The sequence below is a fragment of the Heloderma suspectum genome, chromosome 14 (genome assembly GCF_057233095.1).
Source record: "Heloderma suspectum isolate Gila_16-S chromosome 14, 16-S_ref, whole genome shotgun sequence".
NCBI classification, from domain to species: domain Eukaryota; kingdom Metazoa; phylum Chordata; class Lepidosauria; order Squamata; family Helodermatidae; genus Heloderma; species Heloderma suspectum.
Genome location: NC_139471.1, coordinates 9,562,775 through 9,586,257, shown reverse-complemented (window position 1 = coordinate 9,586,257; position 23,483 = coordinate 9,562,775). Strand labels below are relative to the sequence as shown.

The 23,483-nt window shown below is 47.7% G+C and overlaps 1 protein-coding gene across 2 annotated transcripts in view; it reads left to right on the top strand.

The window, feature by feature from the left end:
- PBX3 (PBX homeobox 3) overlaps positions 1-23,483 on the top strand; it is a 298,452-nt gene that overhangs the window by 242,473 nt on the left and 32,496 nt on the right. For both annotated transcript variants that reach the window (XM_084820727.1, XM_084820726.1), the window contains exons 4-5: positions 3,299-3,489; positions 10,404-10,539. In XM_084820727.1, coding sequence (XP_084676853.1) covers positions 3,299-3,489; positions 10,404-10,539 — 327 coding nt within the window. The remainder of the gene's footprint in view (positions 1-3,298; positions 3,490-10,403; positions 10,540-23,483) is intronic.

Here is a 23,483-nt window from a genome sequence, read left to right as displayed (position 1 = left end):
CTCAACCCATTCAGCAGGGTCTTAGAGGGACTGTTCACACAACATGCTAACCCCCACTCAGTGGTTGAGTGTGAGTTGTTTTGAACTGTGAGTTGTTTGTTGAACCATGGGTTAGCGTGTTGTCTGAATGCAGCATGTTTTCCGCAGGGTGGGTTAGCGTGTTGTCTGAACACAGCTGTTCTAGCATGAATCTAAATCCACCCCAATGTGTGCTTATCCATTTGGGACTGGCTGATATCCCCTTGCCGGGAAGACAGCCTCTTCTTGTTTGGGTAGCAGTCTACAAGCTACTAGGGATGAGTGGAATTTTGTTTGGTTCATTTTTTGGATACCTACCTCCCAAATTCCTTCATAAACAGGATGGAAATAACTTGAGATTTATTTTTATTTTTTTTAAATGAATGAATGTAGGAGAAAGCCAGGCAGACGGCTTTGTGTGCTAAGCTCTGGGTTTGAGTCCCTGTATATTCAACCATGTGCCGAATTAGGGTTACCACCTCTTTTCTTCTAACACGCTCCCCATCTTGAACAGCTATCTGTTCTTCTCCACATTAGAAAAGCTGTATTTATGGAATTCAGATGAATAATTTTGTTAGGAGCTTGCCAAAATTTGCAAAAAAAAATTATTTAGAAACAGGACGGATTTTTTTTTCTTTTCCTCTGTTTTGTTTTATTGAAATTTTATTATATATATTTATATGAACTTACCAAAATTTGCAACTTTCCTTATAAACAGGATAGAAAGATTTTTTCTTCTTTTTGGTTTGGTTTGGTTTGAAATTTTACAATAAAAAATTATATATATATATATATATATGTATGTATGTGTGTGTGTATACACAAACATACATACACACACACACATACATACACATACACACACTTAGCAAAATTCTTTATGATTGGGACAGACAGAATCTTTTTTCTTTTCCTCTTTTTTCTTTTCTTTGTTTTGTTGACATTTTACAATGAAAAATTATCTAATTACTTATAATATGAGCTTACCAAAATTCACCAATTTCTTTATAAACAGGACAGAAAGATGTTTTTTCTTTTTCCTGTGTTTTGTTTTGTTGACATTTTACAATAACAAATTTTATACATACATACATACAAACATACATGCACTTCAAAAAATTTACAAATTTCTTTATAAACGGGACAGAAAGAACTTGAGATTTAAAACAAAACAAAACATCTGAACATGAAAGAAAGTAAAACTGACAGATCCATCCATCCATACTGGGTGATTCCCATCCCTACCTGCTCCATCCCTATGTGGATGGTTCAGGTTCTCATAGCACGCTCTTTCTCTGCATTAAAATGCAAGGCAAACTCCTATCTTGCACCTGAAAAGGGTTTCTTTCTTTTCTTTTTTAAAGTGCATAAGACTATTCATCACACTTCTTTTTCTGCGTGAATTCCTGTTCAGAGCATGCATAGGAAGGAGACAAGCTCAGGGCAGTTATTTGTGCAAAGATGCAACAGGCATCCTCATTTGAGGGTAATTTTGCTGGCCATTATCTGATCATGCCTGAGGCAGAGACATCGACAGAATTACATAGCAGAAGCTGATTAGAAAGAAGCAAGGCTGGAACAACAAACCATGCAGAGACACACCCACAGCCTCCTCCGAGGGCCAGTAAACTTGCACTAGGAGCAGTGGAATTGTCTCACTGGAAACAGAGATGCGGTACAGCCTCTAAGTGGCATTCTGGAGGAAATGGCATTTGTCTATTGATCGGAACTGCAAGGGGTCCAGAGTGAGTCCCCCGCCCCCCCTAGAAATGATGGTCTGTACTGCCTCAAAGTGCCAAAATTCCCCCTAATTTTGTGGCTTGCTAATGGGACTGCAGCATTGAGAGGGGAGCTTATGCGTCAGCCCCGTCCTCAAGCTGGATGCCAGCATTTTAAGACAGAAAAAGTTGCAAGGGGCAGGGTGCTAATTTGGCCGGGAAGAGCCTGTGCTGAGCTAGCTGTTGAGCTGATCTGCTTGTCAGGAATCACAGGCAAACCCACATGATTCATACATGTTTGTTTGGTATTTTCATATCACATCTTTCTTGTGTTATAGAACTCAAGGTGGCACAGGGCCAAAACAGCCATTACTTTAAATCCCTATCTAGCAGAGACATCTTTTTTTCATTTTTTGCTCACAACTAGGCACAGAGGGGGCAGTCTGGATCTTCAAAGCCCCCCATCCCCCATGCTAGGATCCCAATCTGGATTGGGCTTCCTCTGCCTAATGTAGAGGAAAAATGACTTCTGTGTAAAGCAGTGGAGGATGGTGGCTCTGAGTTTGGTGGGGATGTGAACCCATTCTGGGTTTTAGTCAGAACCAGCCAGAACTCTAAAGGAGATGTCCAAGGTGCTGAACCCATTTTAGGGATAGGGTTCAGCACCTTGGATAGCTCCTTTAGAGTTCTGGCTGGTTCTGGCTAAAACCCAGAATGGAATCACAGCCCCACCAAATTCAGAACCATCAGCCTCCACTGATTTAAAGTCATCTCTGTTCTGGCCCATCCATGGGTTCTGCAGGTGTCTCCCATCCGGGCACTGATCAGACCTGAGCTTGCTTACCTTCAGCAGGATAGACACTTCAGAGGCCCTCAATCCATGCCCTGAAATATATCCCGCCTTGTCCCCAGAGATGAAGGTGGATTCATCCTGCACTGTTTCAAAACGAATGTTTCAAAACAACCTGCTGGACTCAGAATTCATTAATTCCAAGCACTTCTCTGTCCCAGAATCTCACGCTTGTGGTGAAACCCCACCCAACTACCTGCTTTGTTCCCCCTGTAATTTTCCACGAATAAGATCACCAAAACAAACCCTAACATTTCCATTCTCCCAGTATTCCTGATGTGACAAAAATGCCTCTGACCAGATCTGCCTAGCCAGGGTTGATGGGTGCCCTGGAAACCTGCTCAGACCACCAGCCACTGGGAAGCTGCCCCCCTTGCCTTCCAGGAAGAACATCATGGCAAAGGGGAAACCAATCTGGCCCCGTCTACCAGCCAATGAAGTTGCAGCTGCTCCGGTTCTTGCTCCGGTTCTTACCCTCCCCGTTTCTGTTTCCTTTGGCATCGTGGCTATCAGTTTGCAAGCCTGCAGGCAGGGACTCTCTTATCTCCTAATCCATGTCCAAGAAAACTTGACTCGAACAACAACAACAACAACCATCACCCGGGCACGTGGAAGCTTGGTTAACTTTTTTCTTCTTTTTTCGAGACCAGAGACCCAAGATCTAGCATGACCTTTCGGAAACTGCCCCTCTAACCGGCCTTTTCCTCCCTAGGCCTGTAATGAATTCACCACGCACGTGATGAACCTGCTGCGAGAGCAAAGTCGGACACGCCCGATTTCTCCAAAGGAGATCGAGAGGATGGTTGGCATCATCCATCGGAAATTCAGCTCCATACAGATGCAGCTCAAACAAAGCACTTGTGAAGCAGTCATGATCTTGAGATCGCGGTTCCTTGACGCCAGGTAGGCCGCATGTGATGCTTGCTTTGAGTGGTTGGCCCAGCGCTGCTCAACATGACCTATTCTTTACCATCAAGCCGTACGGTGTTTTGATTTCCAGCTGGGGAGGGAAGAAGTTAGATTTAGATCTCCTGGTAGATCTCTGGGTGAGCTGCAATAGATCAGCAAGGATTTCTGATTCCCAATTCTTTAATAATAATAGTGGCAAAACGACTCCCCCACCCCTTAACCTATACTGCTGAAATGAAGAGAGCTTGGGGTAACCAAGAGTGGATTTTTGAGCGGAACGGTTGCGAGCTCCATTCAGTTCTGTTTCAAAACAGACAGCTGGACTCAGAATTCGTCGACTCCAAGTGTGTGTCTTTTGCACCAGGCTCTGGTCAGTGGTTCTCAGGCTTCTAGTAAAAAATAAAATAAAGTAGATCCTGCACTCCTGAAGTCCGCCCACCCCTGATTAACGGGACACAAAAACAATACCAGTGGAGGCTGGTGGCTCCGAAGCCCTTTAGAGCCACCTTTAGAGTTCTGACTGGTTCATACTGAAACTCGGAGTGGATCTACCACCCCACTGACATCAGAGCCACCAGCCTCTGCCGCCTGTGAAGCTGCCTTATCCTGTGGCAGTCCATCAGTCCATTTAGCATAGTATTGCCCACCCAGACTGGCAGCAGCTCCCCAAACCTTTGGACAGGGCTGCAGAACCTCAGGCCTGGGGCCAAATCCAGCCCTCCAGGGTTCCCCAAATGGGCCATGTCCCCTTTTCCCCATTTCCGAACGTTTCCTGCGTTTGGTTTCCTGCCTTCAGTGCAATTTTTCTGATTGGTTGAAATGCCTCCCCCAAGGCTGTTACTGGCAGGAAGGGCTTTAAGCTACAATAGATATCAGAAGCTTCCTTATACCAATTCAGTGCATCTAGCCTAGTACTGTCGACACTGACTGGCAGCAGCTCTCCAGGGCTTGAGGCAGGATTCTTTCCCAGCCGTACTTGGAGATGCCGGGGATCGAACCTGGGACCATTGGCTTTCAAAGCAGGGGCTCTACCACCGAGCTTTGGCCTTTCTCAATCTTTTTAACTGGGGTTGCTCAGGACTGAACCAGGGACTTCTCAGGATCTACAGTATGTGCTCTTCCATTGAGGTATCACCCCATGAAATGTGGGAGGAAGCTGCAGACGTTCAAATTAGGCTGGGTGTTATATTTTTAGTAATGGGGGAATCATAGTTTGTTCCTCCATCCCAGCAGTCCTTGAGGCAGTCCCAGGTGCAGCCTGAAACAATCACATCCCCTGGGAGAAGCTAATTTAAAAGTCTGTCGCCTCCTCCCACATTGTATCTTGAGACTCTGATCATGCAGACTTCCTTATTTCAGCTTCATGAAATTAGCCTTGTTTTCTCCCTTCTCTTCCCTGCCCCAGTTATAAAAATCTGCTTTTTATAACTTCTTGCCTGATGAAGAGATCTGGAGATCTCGCAAGGTTGCACACATTTTTTGTGTCCTTTTGATTGCCCTAATAAAGGTAGTATACTACTATGGATGTTGGATTTATTTATTAGGTCCACCTTTGCTTTTTGAGTGATTGAATGTGAACCTCTGAATCAATAGGTTTCTACTTGCAGGTGACCACCCATGCCGATTTTAGGTGTAGACAGATGTAACATTTTAACAATGGTCACAGGCTCTCTCCCATGGTGTGATGTCAGCTTGACTTACTCACATACTAGGGATGGCGGAGAAATCTGCCACAGACTCCAGTGAGGCTGGATTCTTTAGAATCCGGCCCCCCAGAGTCCATGTCAGAATGGACTACCTCCCCACCGCCACCCTCTGAAATCCCCCCAGGACGGACCTTACCTGGCGGCAGCGGCTGCTCTGGGTCAGGTCATCATCTTCCTTCCGCAGCCGGGCTGCGGAATGAAATGGCGGCTGTCGTAGCAGCCGCCATTTGCATCCCTGCCCATGATTGGCTACGTAAATATTTACGTAGCCTATCACAGCAAAGAGCAGGGACGCAAATGTTTACGTAGCCTATTACTGCAAAGAACAGGGATGCAAATGACACCATTTGCGTCCCTGTTCTTTGCTGTAATAGGCTACATAAATCTTTATGTAGCCTATTACTGCAAAGAACAGAGACGCAAATGGCGTCCGCTGTGCGGACACCATTTGTGTCCCAGCAGCCAGAGCCAGCTGGCAGCTCCGCAGACTCACCATGGAGCGGAGCCATCCAGGGCTGGAGAGGATTCCAGGGGGGAGGAACGGATTGCCTCCCCCTGCCACGGGCTCCCACGGACCAAAGGTAAGGGGGTTTCGTACACCCCTAACACATACCCCCAGCGTATCAGCAATGAAAACACTAGTTCAGCAGTCAATCAGTCTTTCCTCTTCTCTTGTAATTTGGACGGGTTACCTGCCTTTTCAAACAAAACCATGCATGCGGCTTTTTATGTCTGTAATATGTGTGTTCATTCTTCACCTTAATGACAAGTGATTTGCAAACATTGAGGGCAGGGGAAGGTAAGGTGGTAAGGTCACAGGTGCTAGCCAATAGGGCCTATCCATAGCCAGCTTTCCCCAATTTGGCTTGAACTGCGCTGGTAATTTATTTCTTTATTTGTTACATTTCTATACCGCCCAATAGCCGAAGCTCTCTGAGTGGTTCACAACAGTTAAATCCATAAAATACAACATGATAACACTGAAAAGTTTAAAACTGCAGCATAAAACCAAAACCAAAATAAGTCCTATCAGCAACACAAAGATTTAAAATACAGATCTAAAACAGAACCTGAAAGTCTGAAATGCCTGGGAAAATAAGGTCTTCACCTGCTGCTGGAAAGAGCACAATGTAGGCAGCAGGCAAGCCTCTCTGGGAAGCTCGTTCCACAACCGGGGTTCCACAGCAGAAAAGGCCCTCTTCTTAATAGCAACCAACCTCACTTCCTTTGGTGGGGATTCCTGGAGTAGGACCACTAAGGAGGAAGAATATGGAGAAGCATTTTTCCTGGAGGGTGGGTGATACATAGCCATCATAACTAGTAGCCCTTGATATGATAGTATCCTTCATGAATTTAGTTAACCCCTTTTAAAGCTGTGCTGAACTGAGCCACAGGTTCTTTTTGCTACCTGCTGGTTACAAGGACAGTTCGGTAGCCAGGCTTGTTGCTGACACAATCCCATACTGCACATCTCACTGCTATTTTAAGAACTCAACAAAGAGGTGCTTTTTTGTGGACAGCTTAAGGATTAGCAAATGAGCTATTTCGGGGCTCAGCAAGGCTCCCCTTTTCCCACCCCGATGCTCGTTTCACCTCATTTTGCGGTCACAAATGTGAGCATGTTTTTGCTTCTGAATAGGAAAAAAGAGCACTTTTCAAAGCGTGCACCCAGGTGCATACTTCTCCCCGCCCCCATTAAGTTAAGCATGAAAATGCGACCTTTTTGGAAAATGCCCCATTTAAAGAGGGCATTTTTCCAAAAAAGGACACATTTTGCAATTGCGACCGCAAGCTCGAGAATGTGCGAACTTTTCCCGAAAATCTCGATTGTGTTCATGCTCGTGTTCAGGTTGAGGGTGGGACCTTTTTGTCCATTTTTCAAATATGAACGAAACGATGGTACGTCCCCAGGACAGGTGAGGTCTGCCACATGAGGGAAATTGCCGGGAGAGGAAGCCCTCCGTTTGGAGGGACCTTTTGCAAGCTGTTTCTCTCAAAGAGCACAGAGTCGTGATGAAAATCGGTGGAAACAGAGTAATGAGATAAACATGGCTCTGGGGAGAGCAGCTGACTGCCGGAGATAGACACGCCATGTTACTGATGGGATGGAGCGCATCAGATGGAAGATCCCCATGGAGCAACCATCTTCTGGTTTAGGCAGTTTGATCATGGCGAGCCTGGAGGGGGAATGGAGCTTGGAGGGAAAACACTTAAAGGGGGTTTCTAAAGAGCAGGCTGCAAAAGAAAACTCATGTGTGCTTGTGTGTGCATGTGTGTGTGCATGAAGGGCAGGTGGAAAGAGAAGCTTTACAGAACTTTATTTAACAATGTGAGTTTTATTCGCTTTTTTAAAAAAGAGATCCTGATGATGACAATTATGATTCCAAAAATGAATATACAAAACAAAACAGTATTTAGTATCACCTTAGTGTATTTCCAACCAACTCAAAAAGTGTTTATTTAGTCCATAGACCTTTCCATATAGCGGTACGTAATAGCAGTTATCAGAGCAAAACAATAAAACCAGCCTAACTCAAGATATACAGGGTGAAAAGAGCAAAATATAGAATACAACTAGTTCTAAGTAAATTAAATCAAATAATTAAACAAGGGCGCAATCTCTCGCTGCTCAGAAGCTCCCGAACTCATGGGCTTTTGAGATTCCTATACCCTGCCAGGCTGAAGCCAGCAGGGCGGGAGGAACGGCGTGTGACTCCCTGTCTGTGGCTCCCTGTCCTCCGATCTTTGATTTCTTGCTAGGTGGGCTTTTCAGCCTGTCTAAGGAGGGCGCTTCAGAGCGGGTGGGGAGGACTCTGGAGGAAGCTCAGGAAAAATTGTATCCTGGCCTCTCCAGACCCCTTCCCTCCTCGCTCTCCATGACTCCCCCTTTTCCTTCTTTCCAAGGTCCGGTTTCCGACCTTGGAGAGACAGCTGGTACAGTTCTCTCTGTGCCGGTTGCGAGGGGGTAGGGGAGGGTGGAGAATCTCTGACTCCCCCTTCCGAGGTCGGAGCACTATCCCTGACCTTGGAGGGGGGAATCCAAATTATCCTATGGTCCCGGGGACACTCGCCCAGGGACCATAGGATTGCTCTCTAAATTATTTAACCATTAAACCATACTCAGTACTCACCTAACATTCTGGATTAATTTTGGATTACTTCTGTTCCAAGGCAAAATAAATTTGGCACTATCCAAGAGGGTAGCTTGGATAGATATTTCCTTCCCCTACATCTCTGGAATGTGTTCATTTCAGTGCTGTCCTAAGACATTTTGCTGCCAGAAGCAGAGCCTAAATGGGCTCTCCCCCCTGGGCCGACACATTAAAAAGTCTCGCTGCCCTATTTCAAACACTAATTCCTGCCTCGGTCTGTTCCCCTGCCCTCCTGAACTGCAGGTCACTTCACCTGCTGCCTGGTCAGTTGGGCTCTGGTCAGTTTATTTGCGATCACAATGTGCTGTAATTTGCATGTCCATTCTTCTACAATTGGTGACCATTTCAGTCTTGGTTAACAGAATCCATGCAGCACCTAACAGATTATCGGGCAAACATCTATGTTCCTTCTTTACACAGTGCCCCCCTCCCCAATAATAACCCAATAATAATAAGTCTCAATGGAATTTCATTACCATTGAGCCATTTTTACAATGCGCTTCCCGTATTCTTTATTGGAATAATATTGTAAATATGGTTCATAATATTAACTATAATGGCAGGTGTGTCCCATCCCGCCATATATGCACAGACTATCATGCCCGATTACATGGCCAACATGTACCAGGAGAAGTCCCATGCACTTTTGAATCCTTATTGGTGCACAATACCATTGCATTACTTATTTATTACGTTCAGGAATTCTGTTTATACTACATTTTCCAAGCAAGATTGTCTCCTAAAGCGGCTTACAATTAAAATCTATACATCACGATCCATTACAGTTAGGGAGACGTTAGGAGGTGTAGGTGTGTCGGGGATAGTCTCTTCTGGTCCTTAAACAGTCCATGTTCCAGGGTCTTCCCAGAGGGAAGGGGTGAAAGGAGTTGCTCATGGTCATAGTGTGGGGTAGTGGCAAGAGTGTTGGACTGGGAGCCGGGAGATCCGGGTTCTAATCTCCACTCAGCCATGGAAGCTCACTGGGTGACTTTCGGCCTGTCACAGACTCTCAGCCCAACCTACCTCACAGGGTTGTTTGTTGTGAGGATAAAATGGAGAGGGGGAGGATTATGTACACTGCCTTGGGTTTCTTAAAGAGGAAAAATGGCGGGATATAAATGTAATAAATAAATAAATAAAATAGTAGAAGCTCTTCTGTTGTTCGACAGAACCTTCTGGTTCCTTGCAGTTGGTGATACCATCCAGGTTCCAGACTGTTCCCTCCAGAGAGAAGGAGCCAGAAGAATGCAGACAGAATAGCTTAGATGTCATAGCAGAGGTGGGGAACCTCAGGGCCGGGGGCCAGAACTGGCCCTCCTAAGGTCCCTATCTGATTGTCTGGGGTTCTCCAGATGGCCACACTCCATTCCCATGGCACCGGCTACCAAGGGTTTGGTATTTCCCCATTTTTGTGCCGTTCTCCCCCACCCTTCTAGAAGTTGAAATGCCTCTCCTAAGGCTTAGTTACTAGCAGTAACAGCTTTCAGCTGCAATTTTCGGTATTTTTGTACTTTTGGCACCACCCCTTCTGTCTTTGGTCCCAGTCACCACTGGGTACCCGAAAGCTTCTCTGAAACTGAATTTGTCCCTTGGGCTGAAAGAAGGTCCTCGGCCCTGCTTCACAGCCTGATTTTCCACCTTGGAAGTGCAGATCTAATGGTGACATTCTACAAACACACGTCCACTGGGCACGTGAAATCCCGGTTTGCAAATCTCTCTCTGAGCTACTCAGAACTTGACGGAAACTGGGCCTTGGGTCCTGGGTGGTGAGAGGAGGGCCAGTGTGATTTTCCCTAAGGGGGCAAGGTCAGTCATGTAATTGCTCTTCTCCTATCGGTTACCAACCTCTCACTTCTGCTCTGTGGTAAAAGGGCAGGGTTTGGTTTGGATAAGAGGCAAAACATCTGATCTCAGCAAGCAGAGCTCAAAGAGAGAGAAAATTAGAGGGGGGGCCCCGTCTCACATAGATCTCCTGGCTAGATTCCAACAACCAAGTCTCACTGTTGTGACTCCTCTTTTTCTTTTCTTGCTTGTTTTCTTCTCTTTTCAGGCGGAAAAGACGTAACTTCAGTAAACAAGCCACAGAAATCCTGAACGAGTATTTTTACTCTCACCTCAGCAATCCCTACCCCAGTGAAGAAGCCAAAGAAGAGCTGGCAAAGAAATGCAGCATCACAGTATCACAGGTAGGCCAGGCCAGGGTGGTGGTGTCTCTCTCTCCCTTTGTCCGTCTTTTCCTCCCCTAAATAACAACAGCCTGTCTCCCAGAGACTGGCAGCGCTGAGTACTGCTATGGAGGGATTCATTCCAGAAACTGACCTGTTTACATCCCCCCAAGTTGTGCCCATTACCGCCGAAAGTCAAGCCCGTTCCGCAGCAGTCTGGAGGATGAAAGCTTCTATCGAACGTAAGAAGTCACCTTGCGTTGAGTTGGGTCGTTGGGCCAACTAGCTCAGTGTGCTCTCCTCCCCTCAGATGCAGATTTCTGGGGCTCAGCCAACATTCTTCCCCAACAGGGCCAGAAGCCCCGGGGAGCGAACTGGGGACTTTCTGCAGGCCCCACCAGTGGGCAGCCATGGAGCTGTTGACCCTCTAGGACGGAGGAAGGGAGCATGTGGGACATGGCGCTGGACACTCTGCCGGGCACCTTCTAAGCTTTAACTGTGAGAATCTGCAGCTCTGGGGCCGAGAGGACCCACGTCTTTCTCCATGCTTGATGGAACTTGTGGAGACCAGGGGGTGGGGAGGTGCGTTTGGAGCCAGCCCACATCTGTCACGGTCTTTGCAATTTCCCCCTGCTCTGCTGTTGATTTTGCCTTCTGCCACATTTCCTGTAAGAGCCTCGCATGGCGCAGAGTGGTAGGCGGCAGTAATGCAACCGAAACTCTCCCCATGACCTGAGTTCGATCCTGGCGGAAGCCGGTTCTCGGGTAGCCGGCTCAGGTTGACTCAGCCCTCCATCCATCCGAGGTCGGTAAAATGAGTACCCAGCTTGCTGGGGGAAAGGTAGTCCCGACTGGGGAAGGCGATGGCAAACCACCCCGCTATAGTCTGCCATGAAAACGCCAAGGAAAAACGGTGTCCCTCTAGGGGTCAGTAATGACTCGGTGCTTGCACAAGGGGAAACTTTCCTTTCCTTCACATTTCCTGTACCGGCTAGCCCAGCCTTGCCCAACCTGGCGCCATCCAGATGTCTTGGACTTTGGTTCCCATCAGCCCCTGCTAGCATGGCCAAAGGTCAGAGAGGATGGGAGATGTAGGCTAAGATATCTGGAAGGTGCCTGGCAGTGGAGGCTGGTGGCTCCAATGTCAGTGGGTAGTGAATCCACCCCAGGTTTCAGTCAGCACCAGTAAGAACTCTACAGGAGCTATCCAAGGTGGGACGGATCCACCCCGGGTTTCAGTCAGCACCAGTTAGAACTCTACAGGAGCTATCCAAGGTGGGACGGATCCGCTCCGGGTTTCAGTCAGCACCAGTCAGAACTCTACAGGAGCTATCCAAGGTGTGACAGATCCGCTCCGGGTTTCAGGCAGCACCAGTCAGAACTCTACAGGAGCTATCCAAGGTGGGACGGATCCGCTCCGGGTTTCAGTCCAGGTTTGGATAGCTCCTTTAGAGTTCTGTCTGGTTCTGACTGAAACCCGGAGCAGATTCATCACCCCACTGACATTGGAGCCACAGCCTCTGCCAGTACCGGGTTGGGGAAGGGCAGTCTAGCCTTTGGGCTGAAATGAATGAGACAGAGATCCATGAACTGGCCTCCCATGTCTTTAAGTCTGGGTAAAATGGAGCTGAGGCCAGGGTGGACCAGTGGGAGCATTTAGATCAGGACCATGGGAAAACTGGGATTAACCCTTTCCCATGCCATTTTCCTGTTTACAACTGCCCCCAGGCTGCTTTTGACTACATTAGAGAGCACCAATCTTCCTCGGATACCACGGTCCCATCCAAATCTTCACCAGCATCATGACTAGGTCAGCGTTTCCCCAAATTTCAAAGAGACAGACAATCCAATTACAGCAGCCATCCCTCACCTGGTGTCCTCCAGATGTGTTGGGCTGCAGCTCCTGGCACACCCTGCCACCCATTCTGAAGGGCAGCCAAGCCCTCCGAAGAGCTGTGTTGGCCACAAGAGCAGCTGGTGGGCTCTTCGGAGAGGAGACCACACCCAGATGCCTGGCTCTGAGGGGTCCTTCCTTAGAGTCAGGCATTGTGGGAGGATGGCTGTCTCTTGAGATCACCTGTATCGCAGGTGATCTCCAGGGATGCCCGCCCTCCCAGAAATGGAGGAAGTGCGGTGGCAGGTCCTCCTGGTGGGAGGAGAATGCACAATTTGGTGTTCTAACCGCTCTGCCTAGGAATTGGAGAATGAGTGATGTTCAAGATCACCACTCATCTCCGGCCTGATTCCCATTCCTATTTGTAATGGTGCGTTTGAAATCTGCACGAAGGGGAGCGTTGTGTGAATCGAGCAGCAATCGAATGGGAGATTTCTGCAACTCCACCTGAAACATATGCAAATTTCCTAATTTGCACAACTTTCTTCCATAGACTAAAGCCGGGCTGATTCTGTCTACTGGGGAAATTTGCACAAATGGGGAAATTTGCGCAAATGGGGAAATTTGCGCAAATCAAACCAAGAATCGGGAATGAGACAAGGACAAGCATATGTTCGAGAAATTGCGTATATTCTGGGCAGATGCATGCTCGCTCTTGTGCTCGCGTTCAGAGCTTCGAATGGGGCATGTTTTGCAAGCAAAAACGAAATGGTCAGACATCCTAAGCTCCACCACCTGAGCTTTAGGGAGCTGCCAGGGGCCATGAGCCTTACATTGAAGACCAGGGTGACAGTGCCTTGCCTTTATTGGTCCTGTGCTTCTGATGGGGAGTTGCCTGAACCCCATGGCTCAGTTCCCAATTTGCACAGATATACGTTTGCGTAACCCCCCCAACCCCTGCCCATGAAACCACTGCCTATAGCAGACGGCTTACTATACACCTCTGATTCTTGCTACCTTGTTCCTAAGTTCTTCAGGAAATCATGTCCTAAGCGATATGAGTGCTTCCCCTGGGAAGCAGAATATCTACAGGTTTCGGGGGTGCTGGTTGAATTAGAAGCCAGTGGAAGTTACTTTATTTTCAGCAGGATGTTGCCTGAATTTGTTAGGTTTGCAAAAGCTTTGCGGGTAGAACTGAGTGCCTGGCAGCCTTTTCATAGCTGCTTGTCTTTTGAGTTTAGTTTCTAACCTTCCTGAATGCTCTTTCTGCATGGAAAGCACCCAAGGTGACATACCGATCTTTGAAAACAACAATAAAAAAAAACGTCTTCAGCAAAAATGAACCGCTAAAGTAAATGCCTGAGAGATTTTTTTTTTTTTTTACAAGTGCCTTTCTCTCCCTCCACTCCATTAATAAGGTAGCCTGGCAGGGTCTTGGCAGGTAGCCGGGTCCACAGCTGTAGTGCCACCACCAAGAAGGCCCTGCCTTCAGCCCTGCTTGTTGGGCTGTATAAACCGTTATGGCATGTCCCAGGCAAGGAGAAGAGCGAGGGCAGTATCCAGCAGCAACCGGCTGCGGGCGGGCAGCCTCGGCGATCCTGTTGAGCCAGCGCCCCCCACTGCCGGCACAACAGTGATTTAGCACTTCCGGGGGCAACCCAACATGAGTGGAAACACTGGTTTCTGAAACGGGGCCAGTCAGCGGAGCTCACGCAAGGGAACTCTGCTGACCTGCCTGCTTCCAGAAATGAGCAATTTCCGCTCGTTTGGGGGTTTGCCCCCAGAAATGCTAAATCACTGTCGCGCAAGTGGTGGGGGGCACTTTTGCAACGGAATTGGTGGGCTGGCTGTGTGGGGAACAGAAGCGGCACTGGGCCCCATGGGCGAATGGGCAGGATAGCAGGCTGCCCCAGACCGGCAACAGTCTCTGCACCATACAAAATCCTTACCTGTCAATCAGCGGGCGAGAGAGGAAGCACTGCCTTGCCTGCCTTAAGCTCATTAAATCTTAACGCTGAGTCAATAAGCTGAAACATATTTTTATGGGTCGATTTTCCTTTCCAGCCTTGGATTGGCTGAATCCCACATGAAGCCTCTTCCCCGTAGCCAATCGGAATGCAGCCTTTCGGTAACAGTTCAGTGACGGCTGCTTGTGCCATAGCAATAAAAGTCTAGTAGACAAAACGACTGAGGCACTTTGGTACATTAGAAGTGTCACAGGCTTAAAATACTGTGTCTCCTGCCTCCGAAGAGATGACTTTAGCTGTGGGGAGAGTTTTAGATTTCTATTCGTGCCCAAACATACAGCTTAACGACTCACGGCTCTAAGAGACATCACAGTTGTCTTTAACGTGATCTGTTTGCTGCAGCAGTAGCGATGTTTGGAAAAGAAAAGGTGAAGGGGAGGGGAGGGGAGCAAAACTCTTAGCGCCATAAATGTGGAACTTTTGATTTTGTCTCTTTCGGGTGGATGTGTCTGGAAAGAGAGCATAAACCCTTCAAAGAATGCATGTTCAATCTCGCAGTGGTCAGCTTTAACACGTTCCCAGACACAACATGATGGGGAACAAAAATGAATACCAATGCATTCCTGGTTTACTACGATTGGCCCATGTCGTTCAACTTTAAGAACAGAGTGGAAACAAATCTAAATTTCAGTTTCTGAATATTAGTCGTCCCCCTTTTTCCATAGCCAATAGACTCCCTTTCAGTCTTATGCGCGTGCGCGCACGCACGCACACACATGCTCCAGGGGACACTTTGAGGCTCATCTGTGATTTCAAAAAGGACACAAATATGAGGTGGCTATTTTTGGTTTCCATTGTCATTAATGACATAACTGCACTTATTTCTTGATCGTCCCAATCAAGCAAAAAATCAACTCAAAAGCGTAGATTGGGCAGCTGTTACTGGTTTGTACCCCGTGAACATTTGACACAACTCCTTTAGATCAGGGGTGGGCAGAAGGTAGATCTCCAGATGTTTTGGACTTCAACTCCCAGACGCCCCTGCCAGCATGGCCAGTGGCCAGGAGTGCTGGGAGTTGAAGTCCAAAACATCTGGAGATATGGGGCCATATCCAATAGTGCTGCTGTGCTTCCACTCATTCCGTTGTGCCCATGGGACCCCCCCCCACACACACACAGTGCAATGGGGAGTTGGTGGTTCCTACAGCAAACATGAAAGGACTGGAAACGCTTGATTCTGGATTGTTCCTGGAAATGACTGGAAATGCTTGATACCGGATTGTTCCTGGAAACGACTGGAAATGCTTGATTCCGGATTGTTCCTGGAAACGACTGGAAATGCTTGATTCCGGATTGTTCCTGGAAACGACTGGAAACTCTTGATTCTGGATTGTTCCTGGAAATGACTGGGAATGCTCTATCCCTTCTGAGAGCTCCACTGATTTGCCCCATCCCAGAAACAAGCATTTCTGGGTTTGCTTTAGAAAGTGCTAACTCCTGGGGAGGGGGGTCCCATGCGTAGCATACCGCCCCTGCTTCCTGCCCACCCCCCCTTTAGATGAATAGTCTGAGAGATTCTATCTATCTATCTATCTATCTATCTATCTATCTATCTGACTTAGATTTAACTAACAGATGGTATCAGTCTGGATACCATCATTCATCCATCTGGAAACATACTATCCTACTCCAGCTCTCCCCAACCTCATGCCCTCCAGATGTGTTGGCCTACAACTCCCATCACCCTCAGCTAGCATGGCTGTTCGCTGGCAATGATGGGGATTGTAGCCCAGCACAGGACACCCAGTTGGGGAAGGCTGCATTACCGTCGGCAAGATCTGCTCTTTCAGCATGCTCAGCAGCCCACTTCTGTGATGAAGACTGGATGTGGCATCTTGGCAAAGAGATCTCTAGTGTAATGGCGGTGGGTCCAAGGAGCAGTGCAAGCGGCACTGTCCCTAAGGAGAAGGGAAAACACTCCCTAGGAGGGCGATCATTCTTGCACCAAAGGGAGATGCCTGGTCCAGTTATGTATGTATGCATGTATTACTGATACTTATATACCACTTAATATAAAAAATATCGGGAGAGCATCCCTGTCACCCCTAGATAGTGTTTGGAAGGCCATAGGATATTTCAGGTTCCCAGACAGCACTACGACCTCGGAGCTGGGAATTGGAGCTCTGACCCCTCTTCCCTGCTCTGTCACAGTCCCCCAACCTTGGAGGACAAGGAAAGGGGGCATTTCAGAGGGAAGGGAGGAGACTGAAGAGGCCCAGATACGGGCTATCTTGGGGCCTCTCCCCCTCCAAAGCATCCCAGTTAGATGGGCAAAGGGGCAGGCCGGGAGGAGCGGGGAGGCAAAGATTGCCTCCACCGCTCCTCCCGCTCTGCATTGGATGACCGTAAGCCTCCAAGTTCGGAGGCTTGTGATCATCGCCATAGGGTTGCGCCCTAAGCAGCTGAACGACCTGACCTCATCCTGAGTCCTTTTTAAAGAGAAAAATGACTATGAGACCCAAATGATGATGATGATAATGATGCTTCTGCTGAGATAAAACATGCACCTTGAGTATCTTGAAGTGTGATACAATTGCTCAGTATGCATCCCTGCCGCCGTTGCTTGTGCGTTTATTAATATCATTTGTTATCACGACGAACTTTGGAAACAGCGAGGAGGCAGGCTGCACCCATGGTAGAGCAGACGTCCCATCCTTCACCACTCCCTGCAAGCACAGACCTAAAATGACCCTCCGTCTCCTCTTGGCTTCCCCTGCCCTGAAACGCAGTCATTAAGAAAGTTTCCAGGAACATAAGCCCTCCCGCAGGGGCCTTGGAAAGCCTTTTTTGTTCTCCTCTGCCGACACCTCTCTTCCCTCGCCTGTGTTTTGCACTCATTCATTATCTCCTCTTTCGACACACACACCCTCCAACTCCACAGCTGCCTGGTGCACCACCACGTTTTTGTTGCCTTGGGGGCAAGAGATGGGTGCACAAAGCTTCTCCCCCCCCCCCAGCTCTTTCTTCATTCTTGTCTCCAAGCGGAAACTTGGGAGGCTTCACGTCAGCTTGGGCTGGGATTTGCCCCTTGGCTGTTTCGTTCATACATGCAGGGAGCTGAAGCAGCCAGGCCCGGAGTCCTTTGTAGAACTGGGGGTGGGGGCAGGCTGTAAATGCGCACGCACACACACACACACACACACCCTCCCTCCCTGCACCAAACACAGGAGCCTCCTGCCTCGGCTCTATTGGACAAGCTAAACAGCCCCAGGGTGTGTTGTTTCCACTCCACTTCCTTTACGCTCTGAAAGCTTTCTCTGGTTCTCGGGGCCTCCTGGCTGACAGCAGAGCTTGCGCCTCTAGTCGTTAATTAGAATTTAAAAGCTGAGATTCGTGTGTGATATGTTTCCTGTTCTTTGGGAGAAGAGGGGTCTGCTCACATGAACTGCGCGGTTACGATCTAGGAAGGGAGTATCCGAACCGGTACGGCCTCGTTCCTTTGTGATTTGGGATGGGACTTGGGTCTGTTGGATGGAAAGGACTGTTGGTATTTGGGGGGCCGGGGGGGGTTTGACTTGGAAACTTGCACCTCAATCTAGTGGTTCCTTGGGGGCATGGGAGGTACAGTGCACACAAAAGCTCTGCCTTGGGGGCTCAAGTTAATGGTCCACCTAGACCAGCAAGTTGGTTCAAGAGTAGGGAAGCCAAGTACCTCTGGAAAGCTTATGAGCAGGGGCTGAGGACAACAGCCTTTCCCTGTTTATTCCCAGCATCTGATATTGAGAGGTAGAGTGCCTTTGTGTTGGTTCAGTTATCATGGCTAATAGCTGTCCTCTGAGGATTTGTTTCACCCTCTTCTCAATCCCTCTAAGCTAGGGGTAGACCAAAGGTAGATCTCCAGACATGTTGGACTTCAACTCCCAGAAGCCCCTGCCAGCATGGCCAGTGGTCAGAAATGCTGGGGGTTGAAGCCCAAAACATTGGGAGGTCTACTTTTGGCCCACCCCTGCTCTATGTCGTTGCAGTGGCCACTGGCTCAGATCAGCCTTCCCTGACCTGGTGCCCTCCAGATGTGTTGGACTACAACTCCCATCATTCCCAGTTAGGAATCATGGGAGTTGCAGTCTGACACATCTAGAGGGCACCATGTTGGGGGAGGCTGTCATAGATCTAGGGCAGAGGTGCAGAACCGTCTGGTCCTCTTGGGGGTCATAATCCAGCCCTCTGGAGACATCCATTCCTTTCCCCAGGAAAAATGTGCATTTGGCAGTTTCCCGGCTTCTGTGCAGTTCTCCCCCCACCCCTCAACATGGTTGAAATGCCTCTCCAAAGGCTTCGTTACTGGCAGTGAAAGCGTTAAGCCAAAGCATGGTGGTATTCCTAGCTCCGCCCCTTTTGCCTTCAGCCCTGCCCACCACCGGAATGTGTCCCTTGCATTCCAAAATGGAATTCAGCCTTGGGGCTGGAAAAGGTTCAACACCCCTGATCTAGGGACCTGAAGCAGAAGATGCAAGCCGAGGGCCAAATGAGATGTGAGTTCCTTAGCCTTGCATATATATATATATATATATATATATGTATGTTTCTTTCTTTCTTTCTTTCTTTCTTTCTTTCTTTCTTTCTTTCTTTCTTTCTTTCTTTCTTTCTTTCATTTCTATACTGCCCAATAGCTGGAGCTCTCTGGGCAGTTCACAAAACTTAAAACCACAGAATGCAGCATAAAACAATATAAACTATGAAAGCTTAAGACCACGATATAACAGTACAACCAGAATAAAACCTAGCAGCAATGGAGAGATTTTAAATACAGTTTGAAAACACCAAGGGGCAATCTACATTACAACTTTAAACTGGTTTCAAACCTGCTTTTAGCGATTACGGCTACCAAATACAGGAATTCTGGGAATTGTAGCTCTCGGAAGAGGGGCTGCTTGGGCAGGGGACAGGGGTCTCTAGCAAAGAATTCTCAGTACCCTCATGAAACTGCAGGATCCTTTTAGATAAACCGGTTTGAAACCAGTTTAAAGTTGTAATGTAGATTGCCCCCAAAGCTAAGAAGACTAAGAAGGTAAAATGTGAAAATACTGGGAGAATAAAAAGGTCTTCACCTGGCGCCAGAAGGAGGACAATGTAGCTGCCAGGCGGCCCTCTCTAGGGAGCTCATTCCACAGCCGGGGTGCCACAGCAGAAAAGGCACTCTTCCTGGTAGCCTCCTGCCTCACTTTGGCTCCCGGAGAAGGGCTGCTGAGGAAGATCTCAGGGTCCAGGCAGGCACACATGGGAGGAGGCAATCCTGCAGATATTTTAAAGTAAGTATCAGATGTAGGACACTTTTAGCCAATTGCCGGTGTGGTGTGTGTGGTGGGTTCAAATAGATACCACAGCATGGGCAAAGGGTGAAAGCCCACCCACCCTTATTCCACAGTCCCGATCCAGTTCACTCCTCTCTGAGTTTGCTTCTTTTTTTAAGCAAATAATCACACAAGGGCTAACGACCTGAAGAGCCGTCGCTTGGCAGTAAAGCAAATGCTCTGCATGCAAAAGGTCCCAGGTTTACTCAAGAGCCAGGGTGGTGCAGTGGTTAGGGTGTTGGACTGGGAGTCTGGAGATCCAAGTTCTAGTCCCCATCTGGCCATGAAGCCCACTGGGTGTTACAGGCCTGATCCTTCAGGCACACACTCAGGCATTCACAGGACACCCCAAAACAGGGAGACTCTTTTATTGTAGCAAATCTTATGGTAAACGCTTAATGGCTACACTCTTCAGAAATCCTATAGCTGGTGACAATTAGCTATAGGCTCCACAAGTAATTCTAAAACAATCCAAAGCGAATAACTCATAACCGTGTCAGAGATCTATACAATTGGTTTCCTTGTTGTAATCTCTGCGGCTCAGAATACAAGGGAAGGGACTCAAAAGTTACCTGGCATAATCTGTTTTCGGCAATCTAAGACAAGGACTTTAGCCCACCAACAAGGCCCCTGTCCAAACAGGTTCTGCCCTCCTGAGTTGACGCTTCAACCTGTGTGACACCTCTGAAACCCTCCCACCTCTTCTGTTAGGGTCTCACAGAGAAGCTGCCAGCTTCCTTCCCCATCAAGGCCAAAGCCAGCAGCTGGACAAAAGTGATGCAGTTCCTACCTGCTTTCCTCTGAGACCACTGACAGAGATCAGCTCACCCTGATCCTGACGTTCTACAAGCTGACTAGGCCCAAGCCGTTCCGGACCACTTCTGATCAGATTCTGGCTATAAACAATAAGGCCCGCTGCAGCTGGGCTATAACACTGGGTGACTTTGGGCCAGTCACTGACTCTCAGCCCAACCTACCCCACAGGGTTGTTGTGCGGATAAAATGGAGAGGAGGAGGATAACGTAAGCCGCCTTGGGTTCCTTGCAAGAGGAGCAAAGGTGGGATATAAATGTAGTAATAGTAATGATCCCTGGCATCTCCAGGAAGAGTCTGATGGGCAGATTTGCTATAAGGGGCAGATTTGCTATAAGGGGCAGATTTGCTATAAGTCCACTTTTTATGTTTCGTCTAGGTGGTCAGATTCCCGTGCAGGCGGGGAGATGAGCGGGCAAGGCAAGAGGCTTCTGTTTTAGCATCTCAGACCAGCCAGACTCTCACTGGTTTCACCAAGCCCACCCTGCCTTACACTCCAAACAAGTTCCCTTGGCAGCTTAGCAACGATCAGAACTGCAGTACACAGAAACCTGAAACAAAATCATGAAAGGGGTTCGAGGCCGTTCTGCGCTTGTTCTGATTCATTTGCTTCAAGCCCCGCCTATATGTGGGTGGGGCTTGAACGGTTGCTGGCAAATTGAGAGGCGACAGCCATACCAGGTGTCACTTATACTCCTTACGTGTGTGTATTGATCTGGGGTCCCGATTCTGTCAAGCCCCAGTCAAATTAGATTTGGGGGGAATACCGAGATGAAACAAAGGTGCTTGTGCAAAAGGGATGGCAGTTTATTGGCAGAGAATAGATGCAGGATAAACATACAAAGAAAGCTCACACTTCTCATCAGCCAGTGAAGCTATCACAGCTGGGTGTCTACCTGGGTCCCCAAGAGAGAGGAGAAGTCATTCCCGTAGGACCAGCAAAAGTTCTCCAGGCTGGTAGCATGCATATTCCCTCTTGGAGCGAGACCAGAGACCAAAAGTGGGATCCTTGATTTTATAGGTTTCTCTCTCTCTAAGCTCAAGAGCTGACAGAGAGAAAGAGGGCTTTCCTTCCCACGAGAAGCGAAGCTTATCTCGGCTTCTAAGATGACATAATCCAGCTGACCAAAACAGCTTCAAGATGAAGCTGTGAATTACTTGCCTGTGTGAAAGGACTTCTTAATTAACTATACAGCTGCCAGCTAGGCCAAACTGCACAAGTCTCTAAGCAGTTACCAACAGCATATAGGAATGTTGTGAAGTCCACCTTATTGCTCATCGGCAAACTCAGTACAGTGTGTCACCTGTTCAACCTCTGACAGAGGATCAGTGGAAGCTGCCTTATATGGAGTCAGACTGTTGGTCCATCTAGCCTGGTATTGTTGACACTGACTGGCAGCAGCGGCTCTCCAGGATTTTTTCAGGCAAGATTCTTTTCCCAGCCTGACCTGAAGAAGCCGGGGATTGAACTTGGGACATCCTGCATGCAAAGCAGGTGCCACGGTCCTTCCCTTAACATCACACAGAGCTCTTGTGGCATTCAGGTTTCTGTTGTTAATGTCAAAGTGCGCTTCTCAACAGACAATCATTTATTTATTTATTTATTTATTTATTTATTTCATTTCTATACCAATAGCTGAAGCTCTCTGGGCAGTTCACAGAAATTGTGACGACGTCTGTTGTCTTGTCACAAGTTGAGTTAGTGCATCTTGGGACAGGCGAATGAGCGATGTTCAAGATCAGCCCTGGATTCTCTGAACATCGTCTTTCTGTTTGCTCTGTGCAAAGGGAAACTTGCATAAATTGAGCAGCGATTGCATAGGAGATTTGCGCAAATTTCCTCTATAGGCTAATGTGGGCCTGATTCACTCTCCTGGGGAAATTTGCTCAAATTAGGGAATTTGCGCAAATTAGAAAATTTGCGCAAATCAAAATTGGAATCGAGAACAAGAAGAACACGAGCACGTGTTTGAAAACTTGCAAATATTTTTGGTTGGCACATGCTCACATTTGGAGCTTCCAACGGGGCATGGTTGCATATTTTGCGAGCAAAAACAAAATTCTCATACATCCTGAGTTAATACATCAGCTCCACACAAGATGCAAAGAGAGGAATACACCTGCCAAATGTTGGGTGAGAGTTTAGCTTTCCTGTGGTTCCTTATAGAACACTGGGTGAGAAGGAGCCAGAAGCAACAGCTGTGGTCCAAGATCTCCCCTGGAAAAGTGACCTTTTGAACTTTCACATTCTAACAGGGGAGCTGCTTTTTTAAAAGCATCTTCTAGCATCTTAAATACACAGGGTGGCCTGGGACTTTTGGTTGTGTTTGTACCTGTGAGCATGGTAGAATATGTTCATAGGAGGCATTCTGGGAGCACCTCTGTGGAGGAACATGTCAAGTCCAGAACCAAACCTGTGTGTTTTGCCCAAGGCAAGAGGCAGATCAGAGTTACAGGGGGCCTTTATGTTTTCAGAATTGGAAACCAGGCATTTCTCCTGCTTCTCAGAATGCATTCCTAGGCGTAATCTGATACCTGCAACACCTAACATTTGGTCAATTTATTCAAACAGCAAATCTCCGTTTTGAGACTGGGTCTATCCAAACTGCAGTCCTTATGGCCAGAACACCTGGCCAATTTTTGGACTTTGTTTCTTCCCCCGTCCCTTTCACTTTTTTTTTAAACTGATGAAGAGCTCTGGGGAACTTGGAAGCTTGCACAATTTTGTGGAATTTTGGTTGGTCTGAATAAAGGTATTGCCCGTGTGTGTGTTTTGGATTGTTTTTCTCATGGATCAAACAAAATGCCCAATAGAATAAAGAAACAAAGTCTCAGGATGTTGAAGAAAGATGTAGTTTTTCCAAGGAGTAGTCCCATGTGTTTGGCCCTGACTAATATATTTGCTCCTTCTTTAGGGGTCTGTATTTTTAAAAGTGCCTGCAGAGATCTCTGAAAAAGATGAATCCTGCAACTGGATTCATTCAGTCAGGGCCAAAATGC